This window comes from Lampetra fluviatilis, chromosome 37 (assembly GCF_964198595.1).
Source record: "Lampetra fluviatilis chromosome 37, kcLamFluv1.1, whole genome shotgun sequence".
NCBI classification, from domain to species: domain Eukaryota; kingdom Metazoa; phylum Chordata; class Hyperoartia; order Petromyzontiformes; family Petromyzontidae; genus Lampetra; species Lampetra fluviatilis.
This window is the reverse complement of record NC_136311.1, coordinates 5994743-6012880: the sequence shown is the minus strand read 5'-3', so window position 1 is coordinate 6012880 and position 18138 is coordinate 5994743. Positions and strand designations below refer to the sequence as shown.

The 18138-nt window shown below is 44.7% G+C and overlaps 2 protein-coding genes across 2 annotated transcripts; one reads left to right on the top strand and one right to left on the bottom strand.

The window, feature by feature from the left end:
* The first annotated feature begins 4332 nt into the window (after positions 1-4332).
* On the top strand, positions 4333-10627 carry PSPH (phosphoserine phosphatase). The gene is made up of 6 exons (XM_078873685.1): positions 4333-4811; positions 7061-7232; positions 7761-7895; positions 8383-8528; positions 9095-9243; positions 9759-10627. Exons 2-6 carry the CDS (start codon positions 7093-7095, stop codon positions 9879-9881), a joined length of 693 nt encoding a protein of 230 aa, XP_078729811.1. The 5' UTR covers positions 4333-4811; positions 7061-7092; the 3' UTR covers positions 9882-10627.
* Positions 10032-17775, bottom strand: CFAP119 (cilia and flagella associated protein 119). Its single transcript, XM_078873684.1, has 9 exons — positions 17604-17775; positions 14033-14064; positions 13437-13502; positions 12782-12951; positions 12144-12214; positions 11911-12027; positions 11767-11830; positions 11074-11199; positions 10032-10822 (listed from the first exon to the last, which is right to left on the bottom strand). The coding sequence occupies exons 1-9, from the start codon at positions 17622-17624 to the stop codon at positions 10644-10646; spliced, it is 846 nt and encodes a 281-aa protein (XP_078729810.1). The 5' UTR covers positions 17625-17775; the 3' UTR covers positions 10032-10643.
* Between the last annotated feature and the right edge of the window lie 363 nt (positions 17776-18138).

Genomic DNA, 18138 nt, shown 5'->3' with positions numbered 1-18138 from the left:
ACATACGCTTTCACGAATAACATGACCCGTCATTGTTTTCCTTTGGATTATATCGCGTAAGTATATTCTGTATCTATGTACCGAGTTTAAGTTATTCTTTTGTTCTTTCTGTAAAGTCACGTATAAAGATAAAATAATAAATTAAATAACAGCATACTACGACGTTTCGATTGCAACACAAGCAATCGTCATCAGGTATAAAAGAAATAGCAACAAAAATCTAACCAGAAAACTATAGACAGACATATAAGCTTATATGTCTGTCTATAGTTTTCTGGTTAGATTGATGATGATTGCTTGTGTTGCAATCGACACGTCGTAGTATGCTATTATTTAATTTATTATTTTATCTTTATACGTGACTTTACCGAAAGAACCAAAGAATAATTCCTGCAGTCACGAAAGCTCCAAAATTAAGATCGAGTTTAAGTTACCACACGTTTCTGCAAGTTGAATGTGTACACACTGGGATACTGTACCCGGAGGATACTGTGGTAGGAAGAAGAAGAAAACAATCCGACACAAAAGAGAACAGCAGGCTCTGGGAATACACAGGGCACAGTGTCCAGGCTGGCGTCTTTCCATGAGAGCCAGAGTTGTGCCAGCATCGGCAGCAGAAAGGCCGCTGGCCAAACGAACTCGTAAATTGCGATTTGGACGCTTGGCTTTTGCATGTAATTATTTTGCTCGAATTGTTTTCAACAATGGGTGGCTCATGAGTGGGAGCACTGATGAGTAACCGCTGAGATGCTGTGTTTGAATCCGGGTTTACATCCGTAAGGGATCTCAGCAAGGGCGTAGACATGGAGTCAACATTGGGGGGGGACCGAATCTTCCAGGGGGTCTGGGGGTCCCCCCCCCCCAAAAAAAATCTAAATTGGAAAACGAATTTCCTGTCATTTTCTGCCTAAAATATAAAAAAATCGCTAACACATAGCATTCACTTTTTATTTTATGTTTTACAATAATGTCTAATAGCGTATTGTATTACATGGCTTTGTTTTTACCTTTTCTTGTTTCATTGTATGTAATGGCAGAGATTAGAGATTAATAAAGTACAACCATAACCACAATCATATAAACAGAAATCTTTTTTATAGCAATATATTGGGAGGGGGGGGGGATATTTTGAGCATATTTGAATATTGGGGGGGGGGGGGGGGTGCCCCCCCAATTTCTATTATAATTACGGCCTTGAATCTCAGTAAGCAGTTCTGTAGCATCTACTTCCACAGGCCGTTCTCTGAACGCTAACGCGGGGTGATTTCTTGGCGAGACTTCCAAATGGATAATCTTGATTTGAAGCTTTCGTGACTGCAGGAATCCAAATGGATACTTTGTCGCACGCCACGATACAGAGAGCACCGTTGGAATAACTTTGGAGGGGGGGAAGATAATGAAACGTGTCTTTTTAAAGCAGTTAAAAGTGTGATGACTATACAGGACAAACTCGAAAGTTACCAACACGTTGCACTTCAGTCAATATCGAGGGAAACAGTGAGTACCCTCGATGATGGAATAATGTTATATTATTGTTGAGGTGAGGAGGGATAGAGTAGCCCAGTCAACATCGGACCCTGGCCACCGTTGACTCAACGTTGCACGTTTGCTGGCAACGTGGGACAGGAGTCTGGGAATGTTGGGGTCTGGGTCTGGGTCTGGGCTGCGTGATGGGCAGCAGAGGGCAGTGCTGCAACATCCAGTTCGCTGCTGTTCGTTCAAGCCCCTCGCCTTCACTGACGCGGAGTGACGGAGAGTGGTGAAGTGCGTGGATGGGAATTGTACTTTTCCACTCGTACTTTAACGCCAAATTCGCCAAGAAAATTCTCCCTGCATTGCCAAGCATCCCCCAGCAGAGGAGGGCAGCAGCATCTTCTTGACGGCAGACTTTGGGCAAATGAAGATTATACCTCGTACTCGAATATGGTATGGCTTTACTTTATCCACTGTATCATGTTTAATGGGATTGTATTCATCCAGCCACTGTTAAGAAAGTGGGGCTTGGGCAGGAGACGTGCTTAGCTCAACGAAGTGGCTTATCATGTGGAAATGTATAGATCCAAATACTCTAAATGCATATTGATTCTAAATGTGAAGGGAAAAACCGGAGGACCCGGAGAAAAATCCACACGACCACGGGGAGAGAGACACGCAAACTCCAAATATACAGGCATCAGGGTCGGGATTTGAACCCACGACCTCCTGCATACCAGGCGAGGTAGTTAACATCTCGCCACCGTGGCGCACAGAGGCATACGAGAGGAGGTGAGTCCCAGTGTGTATCAGGAATAAATATTTGCTAATCGGTGCATACAACCTGCTTATGACAGCAGGTCATTAAAATAGGACTAAACGTGGCATGCAGCCTGACAAGTTTGCAAATACACACGAAGAGAAATGGCATTAGGGGAGGCTCTCATCCAGCAGTAGATTGATTGTACTCTGCACCCCTAGTATCATAGCCACCCCTGGTATGTGCTACCACCAGTGTTGGTGGTGCTGGCCCATCGGGGGGGGGGAGGCTAAGGAAAATATTTGTGTGGCTCCGCACTCCGTGGTTCCGTGCAGTGTTGATGTAAAATAAACGTCGAAGAAGACGGAGTGCGCGCGTTGAAACGAGAGAAGAGCAATGCAAGCGAGATGGAGATGAGAGCGAGTGAGAGAGAGATTACCGGTAATTTGGTTATTTTTTGGATGGAAAACAAATGAACGCAACGATGAAATCCGTCCGCGTGGAGCAGGTGCTGGGTGCGAGGTCGGCGGGCAGCTTCGCGAGGCCTTTCATCCAGAAGTGGATTGACCATGTTGCTGGCGACGATAAGAATCCGAGGTCGAATTTGACGCGCACCAATTTAGTTTTGTTGTTAAATAATTTTCATGAATTCTGGGTTTGCGGGTGGGGGACGGTGGGACTCGTTGGGGCATCTGTGAAAAGAAATAGTTTGATAGCTCATCGGATACCTCCGATATAAATAAATATATTATTTGGGTCTTTCGGTAAAATCACGTAGATAGGTTCAAAAAAATAATAAAATTATCTAAATAAACAAAAAACTACGACGTTTCGATCGCAATACAAATCACCGTCATCAGCCCTTTTTTCCATCTGATGACGGTCGCTTGTGTCGCGATCGAAATGTCGTAGTTTTTAAAATAAATTTTGTTTATTTTAAACTAGATTCGAAGCTTTCGTGACTGCAGGAATTCCTCTTTGGTTCGTTCTGTAAAGTCACCTAGAAATACATTTATTTTTTGAACCCACCCACGTGCCTTTACCGAAAGACCCAAAGAATACGAATTCCTGCATTCACGAAAGCTCTAAGTCAAGATGAATACACATTCTAGATTCGGACGCATTCACACTTGGTGTTTGCATGTTCACCACAAGTATATGTGGTTAACGCAGACACGATTCCTTGCAAAGGTTTAACTTTGGTGTTTTAACATCCCAACACCTGTTTAATTGCCAGAAAGGGGCAAACCTTATTATCATATTATTATAATTAACCTTTCACCTGAAGACGGTCACTTGCTGTTGCGATCGAAACGTCGTGATCTATTTTTTTTTACCTACGTGACTTTACCGAAAGAGCCAACGAGTATCAATTATCATAATTTATTACTGGCAAATGAGGTCTCATGAAGTCTAGATTTGAAGCTTTCGAGACTGCAAGGATGTATACTCTTAGGTTTTTTCGGTAAAGTCACGTAGGTAAAAAATAATAATACAATAAAATAATAGTACGTGAAAATTACTCAATTAACACTTGATACAGTCAATTTGGCTGTGACGGTCCCACCTGAAGACGGAGACTTGTGTTGCCTCCGAAACGTCGTGATTTAATTGAGTTATTTTCATGTATTATTATTTTATTTTATTATTATTTTTTACCTACGTGACTTTACCGAAATAACCTAAGAGTACGAGTTCTCATGAACCCTTTCGCGTGGTCGTTTTCTTTTTTTTCTGCCCAATCCGCCACTTGCGCCCTCCACTGCTCGGCTGTTGTACAGCAGAGCAAAGCCCGACCCTGATGTGAGGCGTGGTGGGGGGTAGAGAGAGAGAGACGAGGAGGAGGTGGGGTGGGGGCAGCACCACGCGCCGGCCACGTGAACCCACGTCACAAGTCACCGCAGTTTCCTCGCCTTCCCATTGGCCACAGAGGGGAGCAAAACCGGCCCGCTGATGTAACACCCGGCACGGCTCTCGCCACCCACCCACGCCACCCCCACCGTCCCACACGTGGCGCGCGGGGCCCCCTCCACCACGTGGATGAGACCCAATCACAGTGCGTGACGGGCGAGGCTATAAATGCCGTGGCGTTGGCCGCTGTTTCTCGCTTTCGCTCGCCTCGCTCGCACGCAAACGCCGCTTTAAATCCCCCACCACCCCCCCCCCACGTGCAACTCGCGATGACAACGCACCGGCTGAGCTGCTGCGGGCTGTCGTCATTCACGTGCTGAGCAGAGAGAAGGGAACGAAGGGAAGGAGGGGAAGGAAAAACGAATGTACTATTCGTTCGCATTTAATTTATATTGCAACGGAGCTGTTTGCTATTTCGGGGGTGGGGAGGTGTGGTGTCCTCCGCGTTTATCATTTGCACTATTTTTTAACGCTGATAGGTATTTATTGCCGTAAATTTATTTATTTAGTGTTTTTATTTTATTGCCTGTCCAGAGATACGGCCGGATAGATTGAACATTTGCCGTGCCTGTGTGTGTATATAAAGAGAGTCCAGTTTCGCATGCGTTCGGGGTTGGCACATCAGCTGACAAGACACGTTACGCCGACATCCACGCTGCCGTTCAGTGTAAGTACTGAGTTACATTATTATCTCGCTCAGATATATTATACTGTACAGTACGTCTTGTACATTGAATCTTGCACATCGTTAGTTTGTTGCGAAGGTGAACGATGATGATGTTGATGATTATTACATAAATCGTGGCGAATTGGGGATGTTTCATCTATCAGCGGATTGATCACTGATCGATTAATTGGAAGCTTGCTTGGTTGATCGGTGATGATGGGGCAGGTGGAGAGGGGTTTCCGATATGCATCACGAGACGTCAGTGTGTGAAACCTTTGTGCCGGAGTTGTCAATGCCCCCGTCTTTCGAGGACATCATTAGAATTCACATCACGCGATCCGACTAAAGACGCGTAAGAACTCTTCCTTATTCACCGGCTGATGTTTCCTAACCGTATGTGGTGGAATTGTAGGGCTCTTTAAACCCAGTAGCAGACTGCACCCGGCTTGACAAAAGCTGAGCTTTAAGGGAGTTGTTGGGAGCAAGCGCTGTTGGCGAGTAGCACCGATGAAGGCCGGCACGGCACCACGCCCGACCGCCTTTGTCTCCCGACCGGCGATGTTTAGACACCACACCAGGCTACTTGCACTGTGGAGGCCCAGAACCGGTTTTAGGATAATCGTCACCGGTGACCGTGAACGGGAATCGAACTTGGGATCACCGGGGTAGCCGAGCGCGCTAACCGTTGCGCCACCGCTCCCACGTGCAAATGAACGCCGTGAGTTTAAATCGCATTTCAGAACCGAATACAAAATGTTCCTTCTCGTCGGTAAGGGTTTGGTGTAAGACGTTTCTGGAGGATTTCCACGCCGTTTGATTGTTTGCTGTGATTGAGTGGCGTTTCAACCCAGGGCTTATAATGTCATACTGCACGGCTGTTATGCGTGTCGTGCATTTTAACAAGTTTAAATGTTCGCGGTCGATATGCAAAACTGAACATACTTTCGTGATAAGTAAATTTATATGTTGGAATAAGATATAAAATAGTTTTTAAAAAGATATGCATAAGTAGTCGGCACTGATTAATTAAAAACGAATTAAACTTCTTACGCGTATAACATAATTACAGGTTCTTTGTCAATCCACTGCTGCATGAAGTCCTCCCCCATGCCATGTGGGTTGTTTGGTCATACTTCACCATGCTGGTCAATGCGGGTTGTTTGGTCATACTGGTAGTTGGCACAGTAGGGGGCACAGGTGGTGCATCAGCCAGTCATCTCGCTCATCTCAGTCAGTCGACCCGTGGCACCTGGGTCTGCCCCGTGACCTCCTGCCAGCGGGCGTTCGACACTTCACGTGGCCTCAAGGTGCACATGGCCTGGCACAAGCGTCAGCGTCGTGGTGACGTCACCGCCACTTAGTGGCGAATGGCGGTTGTTGTTGGTCATACTTCACCACGCTGGTCAATGCGGGTTGGTGAGAGGAGTGGAGGGATGGAAGTCAACCAGTTGAGGTGGTAACTGGCACTGGTGTCAGTCGTGGCCGGGAATGAAACTCAGGTGGGTGTACAGGCGATGTAGCTAGCAAGGGGGGGGGGAGGGCCCATTTCACTCCTTGCACTGGAGCCCCATGCCAACCACACAAACACTCCCGGACTCCCACTGGCACATCCGAGCCGACGCGGTGGAGGGGGCTGGGGCCTTCACGGTACAGGTTGTTCTCCACTGGGTATCTGCCAAACCAAGCAAAGAACAAACATATGCTGGCCTCATATCGGAATGTGGCTTAGGGCCAAGCAGGGCCAGGGATGGTGGGGGGGGTGGGGCTGATAATGGGCCATTAATTTTTTGTGACGTTAAGTCCGTAACACTGTGAGGACACAGCATCACCTCTTCATCATCCACACGTTGTCTCAAATTGTTAATTGCATGCAAAGTAGTCGGTGTCACGGCTCGGCTCCTGCAGTGGAAAAACAACCTGGCGTCTCCACGCTGCGCTTCGACCCTGGCACCCCGAGTTCGATTCCCGCTCACGGCCAACACCCGGTGACGATTATCTGAACCGGTCCTGAGCCTCCCCTAGGTCGACTCAGCCTCAAATGAATACCTGGCGCGATGTGTAAACGTCGCCACTGGGGAGGCAAAAGGAGGCCAGGCATGCTGCTTGGCCATCCCATCCCTTCGTGTGCCGCTCCGGCCTTAATCGGTGCTGCTCGCTAACAGCACTTGCCCCAACAGTCTGTTAAGGCTATACGAGAGGCGGGGGGGGGGGTCTTTATCTTTGTTAAATACGACGTCATTTTTTTCTAGTGTGCCTTGGGCTGCGAAACTCCGAAGACGAGATGTCGACGCTGTACGAGACAAAGGCCATCCTGCGCGGGGCCGATGCCGTGTGCTTCGACGTGGACAGCACCGTCATCACGGACGAGGGCATTGATGAGCTCGCCAAGTTTTGCGGAGTTGGCGACGAGGTCACGGAGTGGTACGTGTGGCCTGGGGCACGCGGGGGGGGGGGAGGTGCAGTCCCAGGGCATTCCACAGATTATGCAACCTCAGTCAGAAGTTCAAAGATTACGAATATCCACACTTCATTGTTTGTATTACTTTTACAGCCCTTTGTAAATTCGTTGCTGGATGAAGGCTTTCCTTGTACCGTGTCAGACATGGGGGTTGTTTAACATAATTCACCATGCTGGTCAAGCGCGGGTTGGTGAAGGATGGGAGCCCAGGACCGGTTCAGATATCCCAATATTATCCTTGACCAGAAAGTGAACTCTGATCGCCGGGTTCATCGCACCGTGCATGAAACCATCGCACCACTGCTCCACCCCACGTTATTATCTGTATACTGCACTGCAATTTGATCTTTAAACATGAACAGGTCACGTGTGCATTCTCACAGAGTTTTAAATTAACCCTGTAGGCTACTTGCCTATCTGCCACCACCACCACCACCACCACTATTGTAAGTCAATCTTTGGTGTGTCCGTCCTGTGTTCTTACATCGCAGGACGAAACGGGCCATGGGGGGTGGCGTGTCCTTCCGCACTGCCCTGAGGGAGCGGCTGAACATCATCCAGCCAACCTGCGATCAGATAGCGGAGCTGCTGCAAGTGAAGCCCCCACAACTCACACCTGGAATACGGTGAGGACGAGCTTCAGGCATTCAATCCGTGTTTGCTTACAGGTAACATGTGTAACCCATGCAGTGTGAGAGTTATGTTACTTGTTAATAGGCAGGGCTTAATTGCATCCCCTGGGTCTTTTCGTGAAAATGTCCCAACACCACGTACAGCACATCCAGTGTACCTCTATGGCTGTGGATCCGAGTTCAATGCCTACTCCTGTTTTGCCAGCGACCCGGCGAATATTCAGTGCTAAATTAATTCCTGTTAACACACTCTGGGTTGCTTATTCATAGCAACTGCATTGGTTTTCACCGTCGTGCTGTATAGTTCTTCAATGTGTTATTTTGGGTTGTACCGCGTATTGCACAACTCGAAATCACACCGGGGAGTTTTATTAAAAGATAACTTTTTTTGCAAGCAGAGCATTACCATTACTTTCAATCTTTAATGCACTTAAAATAAGCCTAACCACACAGTCTCATGGTTTTCTTTTGTGCGGAGCAGGGAGCTCGTGTCTTGCTTACAGCGGCGAGGGGCCCACATATTCCTCGTATCTGGCGGATTTCGCTGCTTGGTGGAGATTGTGGGCCAAGAGCTCTCCATCCCACCGGAAGATATCTACGCCAACCGACTCTCGTTCTTTTACAACGGTGGGTTCTAAAGGAATGACCGCAGAAGCAGCGTGTCGCGTTTGGATAACCTGCTCTCGGTGTTGTCCATGTGATATTTCTACATGGAACACATTTTGAACTTCTTTCGCACCGTACGTAGTCAACCGTGCTGTGTGTTGAACTTCTTTCACACCGTATGTAGTCCACCGTTGCTTAATCGGAGGCGTGGGGCAAGGACGGCAAACTAAACACAATTGTAAAAAAAAAAGTGTCACGTAGTGTCACGTAATACCAATGACCGAATCACCCAGAATGTGTCGGATCCAGTTAGATCTCAAAAAGCGTATCAGGGTTGTGCCTGGAGTGTTTGGATGGGCAACCACTAAACATTAAACAGGTGCTATAAGTCTCTGTGGGGCAAGGTGCTGAGCAGCAGAGGGACAGTGCAGCGAAATGCACTGTACTGCGAGTGCTGACAAGCGTGATAAAGTATAAAAAAAAACTCGCATGACCTGCATATTGCAATGGACAAAGGGGTTGTAAATGTACATGTGGTTTCATGCAAAGTTGTTGATATAACATTGAAGTGATGTTCTGTTTGGCAGGCGAATATGCCGGCTTTGATGAATCTCAGCTGACATCCGAGTCGGGAGGGAAGGGCAAAGTAATTGCAGCAATCAAGGCAAAGTACGGCTACAAGCAAGTAGTCATGATTGGTGATGGAGCCACAGACATGGAGGCTTGTCCACCAGCTGTGAGTGTACATTTGTTTTCACCTGTTGCTACACCGTGGTCTTTTTACCCATGATGGTCCACACTGATGCAATGGGCCGTTTTGCGTTCAACAGGGCCCCATCGTTTCGAGGCTTTTGTCAATAACATCTGCCAACCCATCAGGATTTAAGAAGCATGACTGCTTATGAGACCCAGAAAATAAACAAACGGGTCCAGAGTTTGCTTGCTGAAACAAATGCTGTTGGATAATTATATTAGCCTGGAAAGCCAATAGGCAAATGACAATAAATATTATATCTGTATGTGGAGACACATAAACAGAGTTTTGGCTGATATATGCTATTACCCGTGATTTTCCACAACGTATGATGATGTGTATTATTAATAAAAAAACACATTTATTCAACCATGGAATTTCGTTTTCTGTGTTCATAAAAACTTGGACCTCCTATGCACGTTTAAGTTTTCAACCTATAATTTACTAAAATAATATCATGTACTCATTGACGAGCTTTTCCTTTTCTGTGGCCCCAGGATGCATTCATTGGCTTCGGAGGGAATGCAGTTCGATCCCAAGTTCAGGAAAACTCCAAGTGGTTTGTCACCAGCTTCCACGAGCTTTTGCATGAGCTGCAATCTGCAAACGGCTGTATCTAGAAACTTTTGGTCTGATTGTGACTGTGTGTCTAGTGCTCAGTTTAGCAAATCTAAGCAGGAATAGAGGTGGCAATCTATACAAGCGACCTAATCTGTTCAACGGCAGTCACTGAAAATGTACTGTATTGATGGAATAAAACACATGAATGCTTTTTAAATGTGGAACCAATTTTAATTTACAAATGTAATAGCATATGTTTAGTATGTCCTAATTGTGGTAATGGCCAGTGTTGGTATATGGTGCATAGCAACTGCTTACTAATGGATTACATTTCTGCATGTTTACGCATTTGTGTAATGATGACAAGAATCATCATGATTTTGTAAAGAAACTTTTGAAAAATATTTAAAAGTAGTTTTTAGATATATCAAGGAGGGGGGATATTTTCTAAAATAAGGGTTGTTGTATTGATTTCCCTTAAGCACAGGGTATGAGAATTCTGTAAAAATGTTATTTTACAACTCTGTTGCATTTGAATACGATGTTACGTATTGTGGTTTACATTTGCTATTTCATGTATGACTTGAAAATATCATTTGCAACGTCTCCTCTGTCCCCAATATTGGTTTCTTGAAGTAATATAATCTGTCTTAATTGCATTTTAAGCTATTGTCGATAAAATTTCATTTGTGACATTATAACCCTCCAAGTACACGTTATGTACACGTGTGGAAAGACAAACAAACGCAGCACTTATGTTCTCTCAGTGTCATAAATGATGATAAAATTTCATTGAGAAACACTACTATTCGCCGAGTCTGTCATTTTCTATTGCTCTTGCTGGAATTCTTGCCGCTGGAATTGCGCCCTTCGATGCTGGCGAGCCTTTCAGCCAACTGCTGTTCGCTCTGCTTCATCTGTTCGGCAATGGTGGCATGGACGTGGGAAAGCTGTGACGAAAGCTCCCGCTGAATGTAGCTCTTCAGATCAGTCTTTTCCTCTAAACCAGACGCGCGCGCACACACACGTAATACAGTGGATAGATTACATGCGTTTTGGCCATGAACTAAAACTTGATTGTGGCGACATGAAAGTTTGGCAGCCTGGCACAAATTCAGCAATTCAGCCATCTGGCGTTCACTGTAAGATTAGCCGTGGCGAAATCACTTACGGTGCAGGTTTCCCATCTGCGTTAATGCGCTTTGTATGAAAGCTGTAACGGACCAACCAACAGCAACGCAAATGTTTTACCTTCTACAGGGGATGCAGGTTGTTCGGGAACTTCATTGGCAATAACAGCTGGAGGCCCTTGTTCCATACAGCCCGTGTCTTGGCTTACTTTGTCCCCTTCATTGTCATCCCCGTCATTGGCATCCGCTTTTATCAAAACAAAGCAACATGTCACGTATTATTACTTAACAATAATTTAGCTACATTTAACAACGCACGTGTCCATTGAATGTACAAAAGCTCTCGCCATTATCCAGACCACCAGCTCAAAAGAAATGAATGTGTGGCCACTTTGTCATTTAGACCACCAACTAGAATAGGCTGCGAGCTTTGCACATGCAGTGCGCACGCCTTTGTGTGTTGTTAAATGTATTTTATTCCAGCCTGCATTACATTTTCTCTATTGTGATGGGTTTCCTCATCAATGACAGATTCGAAAGAAAAATGCTGTTTGGTAAAATATTAGCTGACCCAGTAAAAGCTCGCGTGTGTAAAGCACATGGATTCGAGAACAAATCTCAAATCGGAGGAACTGACTTATGTAAGTGGACTTGAGTGGGACACATCTCAATCGGGGATCATGGACAACATTAGTGTAAGAATGTGGCATCGCAGGACCGTGAAAGATGGTAGGTAACAGCATGTGGGTGCATTGAGCAGTGGATAGACTGGCTGATGATGAATGTAGGTCATTCCAAAACAAAGGAAACTTACCGTCTGGAGAGGATGGGGATTCTTCATCCAGGCCCGTGTACGAGATAGATAAATCTAAACGCACCTGCACAAAAGTTACGGGTAAACATTCGGACATTTTTTCTATATTTTCAACCAGTCGATGCATGTTATCTTGCAGCTTACCGTTGGGGTGAAGACATACTTGTATAGTTTATAGTGTCGAAAGTAAGTGTTGACAACATAATCGATTATCAGTTTCACCTCTTCGGCATTGAATAAATCGATGCTAAATGGAGGTCTCTGTAAGAAAAAACAAGGAACGATGGTTAATTCATGCTGTTATTTTGGGACCAAACGTTGAATGAATAAGCCTTCAATCTTTAGCGGCGCTAAATGACGTCAAGAATAAGGCTTACTCTGACTGCATGGCATAACACGAGCTCCCTGAAGTATGAGAAGCACTGCTCCAAATTCCCCAGTGGAGTCTCTGAAAATTGAAATTACACAAGTCAATAAAAAAAAATAAAACGCAGCTTCCAACAAATGGGTCATTCATTTAAAAAAGGTGTGTACAGAACTAAGGTCCATAAATATAGTGTCAACTCTTCATAGTGAACAAGACCAATGTGTTTCTAAAAAAAAACTGGTGGTTACGTAAGCACTAAGAAATGTACGTTGCAATAACTGTGTTTTGGTCCAAATAGAAACAAGTATAACCCGTAAAAACTAAGTTTTTCACTATAAATCCTTTATATGCGTGGCGGCTAGAGTCCTCTCGTCCTCTGGCTTGAGATGGCTGCCACCTATGGGTCAGATGATTGCATGGCAGTATTAAGCAATTGGTAATTAAATATAATATTTTTGTCCTAAAAAGTGTAAAATTTAGGAAAAAAATGTTCACGAACATTAATTGTCACGCACAACGAGTTTGTGTCGAAAATGTCAGCTCGATTGGATCACGCGAAGTGGGTTAAAAAACGACCGAAAGATTTGCACGGTCCTAAGCAAGCAAGCAAGTGAACTTAATATAAAGGATTTAAAAATGTGGACTCACCAGTGCAGACCTCGTGTGTCCGCTTGACTATTGTGAACAAGGCGGACGTTTGTTCCTTGTTAAAGTTGTGCTCGCGTGCAAACTGCACCGTGTAGAAATACAAATCCAACTCAACTTGGGTCCTCTCTTCATCCATGTGCTGCCTGAGGCCCAGGACATCTGACAGTGTCCTGTGGAAGTGTATCCAATAGAATTAGTATCATGCCACGTGCATTCGGCATCATTAGTAGTTGTAATCCACTGCTGTATGAAAGCCTCCCCAAGTCGTCGCCATCTCTCATGATGTAACAAACCACCGAGGACCTGCACACGAGCTGATTTCAACGCTTTATCTTTTTGGTGGACGCTCTTGGACACGTCCCAGTCCTTGTCTGCCACTGTTATTATTCTAATAACTAACAAAAACCCATCATGCATCATCCCTTCCAGTGACTCGTCCTGCTCAAACCCACGTACTCTACTGTCTTAACAGTTTGAAAGGTGTTATTAGGTCAATACAACTGGTGAATAAATTGCCCTACTTGCGAGCAGGTCAAATTGTATGTCATCACAGTCCCAAGCGTGATAGTAGCTTAGCACAGCAATACTTCTGTCGTTTCAGGCAGGGCAACACGCAATGATTATCTCACACAGCAATGTGGAAAGAAAGGCTTACTCGCGTAACTGATGGGCTGTAACCGCTTGCTCCAAAAGGTCCATGTTATTCACGGTCAAGTCGGCCCTGGAGAGAGCAGAAGAGAATCACACTGCATATTACTGGTAGGAACCTCCTGGTTACACCAGCCCACAGGGGATTATTGTGTCTGTCCGTCGTGTATCCAAAAATGGGAGGGGTGGGGCTGGGTGGAGAGGGGAGGGGCTGGGTGGGGCTGGGTGGGAGGTGGGAGGGGTGGGGCTGGGTGGGGAGGGGCTGGTCACCCCGTGGTGCCCTTGTAAAACTCAACGTTTAACCTACTCACGGCGGCTTGTGCCCCCCCTCACAGTCGGCCATATTTGCGGAATACACCACGCCGCCGTTGACCCTGGCCATTGACCGAGCAACCCAACGTTCCTACCAGCCCTCTCCGCAGGATTGTGTAATAGCAGCTCCAATTAACAATGTATATATTGTTGATAAGCAAATCACAAGAAACATGCTACTGCATTCACAGCTACAGTGGGTATCTGTCAACTACAGCATGAACATAGGTCTGAAATATCAAAATGCATTCTTCACTTATGAAGCATGCGTTATTTTGAGAAAAGACTTACCATAAGCAAATGCGAGCTTTGTGTTCCTTTGGCTGAACATGAAGAAAAGAAACACAATTAGTGCATTCTCATTTTATTCCAGTCATAGACATTATTTGGCCATACTTCCCCATGCTGGTCAGTGTGAGTTGAAGGTGTGTGAGAGGCCCAGGATCAATTCAGACCGCTTGTCAATGTTGTCCGTGGCCAAAAATCGAACTCAGGTATTCAACCACTGTGCCACCTCTACACTCTGTATTCTCATCTAAGAACAACATCTAATGTGACTTGATTATTAAACCAATGTAGCACTCATTGCTTCAATTAAACCATGGGCAGGTTTCTTTACTGCCTGTGTGATGTGAGGTTGAAGCCAGCAGCAGCATGGTTAAACTCTATTCAGTCGCATTGGAGTTTGGAGGGGGATAAGAAGTATTGGTAACCCACCTCTACCAACTTAAATTAGTTTATCAAACTTGTTCTAAGTATTGTAAGTACATGACACCTCAATTTGTATCAATGATTTTCCGTGACGTTGCTTTTAGCAACACCGATTTAATATAAATGTGTACGACTCGACTGGCCTTCAGTCGAATGGCAATTGATTTTGCTGCATAAGAAAGCCGTCGACCCAATGAATTCGTCATTAACCGCCCTCCTGCCAAGGGTCTGGTCATTTGTTGGGAATTACTACTCTAATGAGCCAAGAATGTCTGTGTGTAACGCGTGTGACGTCACTCCACATGCCGCACCCCCCGTCATTAATATTCATGAGCGGGTGGATTTTTACACTCACGCAGGTCAAGCGGAAATAATTATTTTTTCGGAAATTCGCTTTAAGTTTTACGTTTCTTTATTTAAAGTGAATCTAATAAATAATTCTACACTGCAACAAAGTGGATTTGGTGTCTTTATTTCTTCAGCACTTGAGACAAAAGGTAAGCATGCTTCTACATTATGGTAAAATAGATATTTCTCGGTGATTTTACAGATATTGTATCGAATTCCAATTTATTTCAACCCCAGCGACCGAAAGCAGAAGAGAATAAAGTAGTAGAGCAGTGAATTTGAACAAATTGAAGGTCAGTTTATATACAGTGCTACAGTGACATGAAGTTAGGTGTTTCATGACGAAGTTTTATGCAAGAATCACTGCCATTAAATTTACACAAGATTATACTCTGCTCCATTTTTTGCGTAAATATTACAGCTTCCGTCCGAGGACGGGCAAACAAGCTGGTGCTAAATAAAAAAAAACAATGCATCTTTAATAACACGCGGAAAGCGAATGAATGGATAAGTAATGATCATGCAAAGCAGGTATATATGCAGTTTCCGGTTGCCACCTGTCCAATTGGCATCTTAGAATCAGAATCTTTCATTAGACTGGAGGAATCCGATGAGCTATAAAGCTAGATTTGAAGCTTTCGTGACTGCAATGATTCATAGGTAAAAAAATACAATTAAAAAAAGTAAAATAAAATAAAAATCACTTCTCTTTTTTAGGTTCGCGAGTTCAGAGCGTTCGTTTTTGCTAATGTTACTAGTGGGTTTCTTAGCATTCTTAATCAGCGTAACATCCCAATTTCTGACAATCTATAAACGGTACTGGCCAAAGGACTAAATTTCGCCGTCACCCCTAAATAAATACCAGTAGAGGATGTGATTTCTCAGATTGATGTAGCCCTCAGAGGCATAGGACACATCCATGCGGATGTAGCAAGAGCTGAAATAGCCACTATTCTTAAGAATGCTAAGAAACCCACTAGTAACATTAGCAAAAACGAACGCTCTGAACTCGCGAACCTAAAAAAAAGAGAGGTGATTGAAATTTTATTTTCATTTAACTTTTATTAATTTACATTTTTTTACCTATGTGACTTTACCGAAAAAACCTAAGAATATAGCTATAAAGCTATTTTTCACATATGTCCAGCAAGTTGGTAGGGTGGCAGGGAATTTATTTGTACCGATATTTCGTCATATCGTGTTCAACGTTATCTGAGTGCAATATATTTCATAGCAATGATGGATCTACGCTCACTGAAAAATATGTGCGGATTTGATGTGGTGAAAAATGTGGCAACCCTAATCTAGATGATTCCATCAGTCTGCAGTTGGAAGGTCGTTCTCTCTCCTGCTGCTCCAAGCTCTGACGAATGTTGATCCTGATTGTCTGTATTACTGACTCCACGTCTTAGGAAACTACCTGCTCAGCCTTACCTCTTAGCCTCTGCCTACGATTCACGAATGTCTCCCGATGCAATGTCTTCGACGCTATTCTCATTTGCACTTCACCAGATCCCTCTTCAAATTAATATCTACGCATTGTCAAACTATGTTACTGAGCCGGTGTCTCACATTTCTTACATTTGGACGCTCGATAAGTTCCAAATCCGTTGCCAGCATTGTGGGAATTTCAGCAAAATCCACTGTTGCACTGCACTATGCCCCAGCGTCTATGTCCCCCACCTTCACGCTGACCAACGTGGCGTGCAAGTACGAACAGGACCTTGCCAATCCACTGCTGGATTAAAGGCTTCCCAACATCTGTTTTCAGTTTCATTCATTTGGTAGAGCCCTGTGAGCCATTGGGCTCTTGAATCGGGTGCCACCGCAACAAAAAAATGAACAAGAAACATCTTAAAGTGAATTTCGATTTAAAGCTTTCGTGACTGCAGGGATTCATCTTCTTGGTTCTTTCGGTAAAGTCACGTAGAAGGGAAGTAATGAAATAATACAAATAAAACATAATAAACATTTTTATTTTATTATTTTATTTTATATAAAGAAATATATTTTATTATGCTTTCTTTTTATTATTTTATTATTTCCCTTCTACGTGACTTTACCGAAAGAACCAAGAAGATCTTTTGGTGACTACACGCAATTAGAAAAATCCATGAAAAACCAGCAAAGTCTTCCAGAAAAGGCACCGTATATCAATACCCGTGGGGGTTACCTTGACCATACTTCACCACGCTGGTCAGTTGGGGGGGGGGGTGTGATGGCGGGGGCCGTGGGAGCATAGATGTACATAACAATATATTTTCTTGTCAATGCCCTCCCCACCAATGCCAATGACCTTGTTTGCCTCTCATCCACTGGCTATCCAGCCTCTAACCTGCTTAGCTTTCGAGGTCTGCATTGGTACAGGGTGGTGGTCCAGATGTCTTGTGACCCCCCTCCACAATTAATTGCTCCTTCGCATATTCATCTCTGTTTTTCATAAACCTTACTTTTTAAATAAATACATTTACTTTAAGATAATCAAATGGGGGGGGGGGGGGTCGCACGACATTTGGACCACCCCCCCCCCCCGTACAGTACATAAGATGTCTGTTGATATTTACAACTGTGATTTCGAGTTGACAGAGCTACGTTAAAAAATTATAAAAATAAACAACATTAACTTTAAAGAAATCCAACTTAATCTGCGTCAAAGGGCGCAACGCTGCACGGTCTACTCGGGAGAAATTAATCACCGCCGCCCTCCCATAACCACGACGACCTCGTTCTTACATAACGCGCAGCGCAGTCAAATGCCGTCATACAGTGCGATGGTTTCTCTCTCTCCCTCTCTCTCTGTTACCTGTTGAATTTTTGCACTCATCGTTCAGGCTCGTTGCACGCACGTGATAACGTTTAATCGGCTTTAACGACGACGACGACGACTGTCCTCGGCTTCACCCCCGCGGTTTTAGTCGAAGAATAAAATGAAAAATAAATCCGCGGGGTTTGGAATTGGGCCCCGCAGAGTCGCCGTCGCCAAGGCAACGGGGTTCGCGACCCGCCGCCACGCGTTGCCAGATGAGAGGGGATACAACAAACAAAAAAACCTCTATGATTTTGTGTGTCTCTGTGTGTGTGTAAAACTTAAGCATATTTTTTCACGATAAAAGAATATTTGTGATGTTTATATACTGGGCGCTATTGGGCACTCGGGCGGGGTTACGTCCGCTCGGCTGGCCTGGGAACGCCTGGGAGTTCCCCAGGAAGAGCTAGAGTTTGTGTACAGTAGTGTATAGTGTAGTGTATAGTAGTGTAGTAGTGTATAGTAATGTAGAGTTAGAGTCTGTGTATAGCAGTGTATAGTTTAGTGTATAGTAGTGTATAGTGTAGTAGTG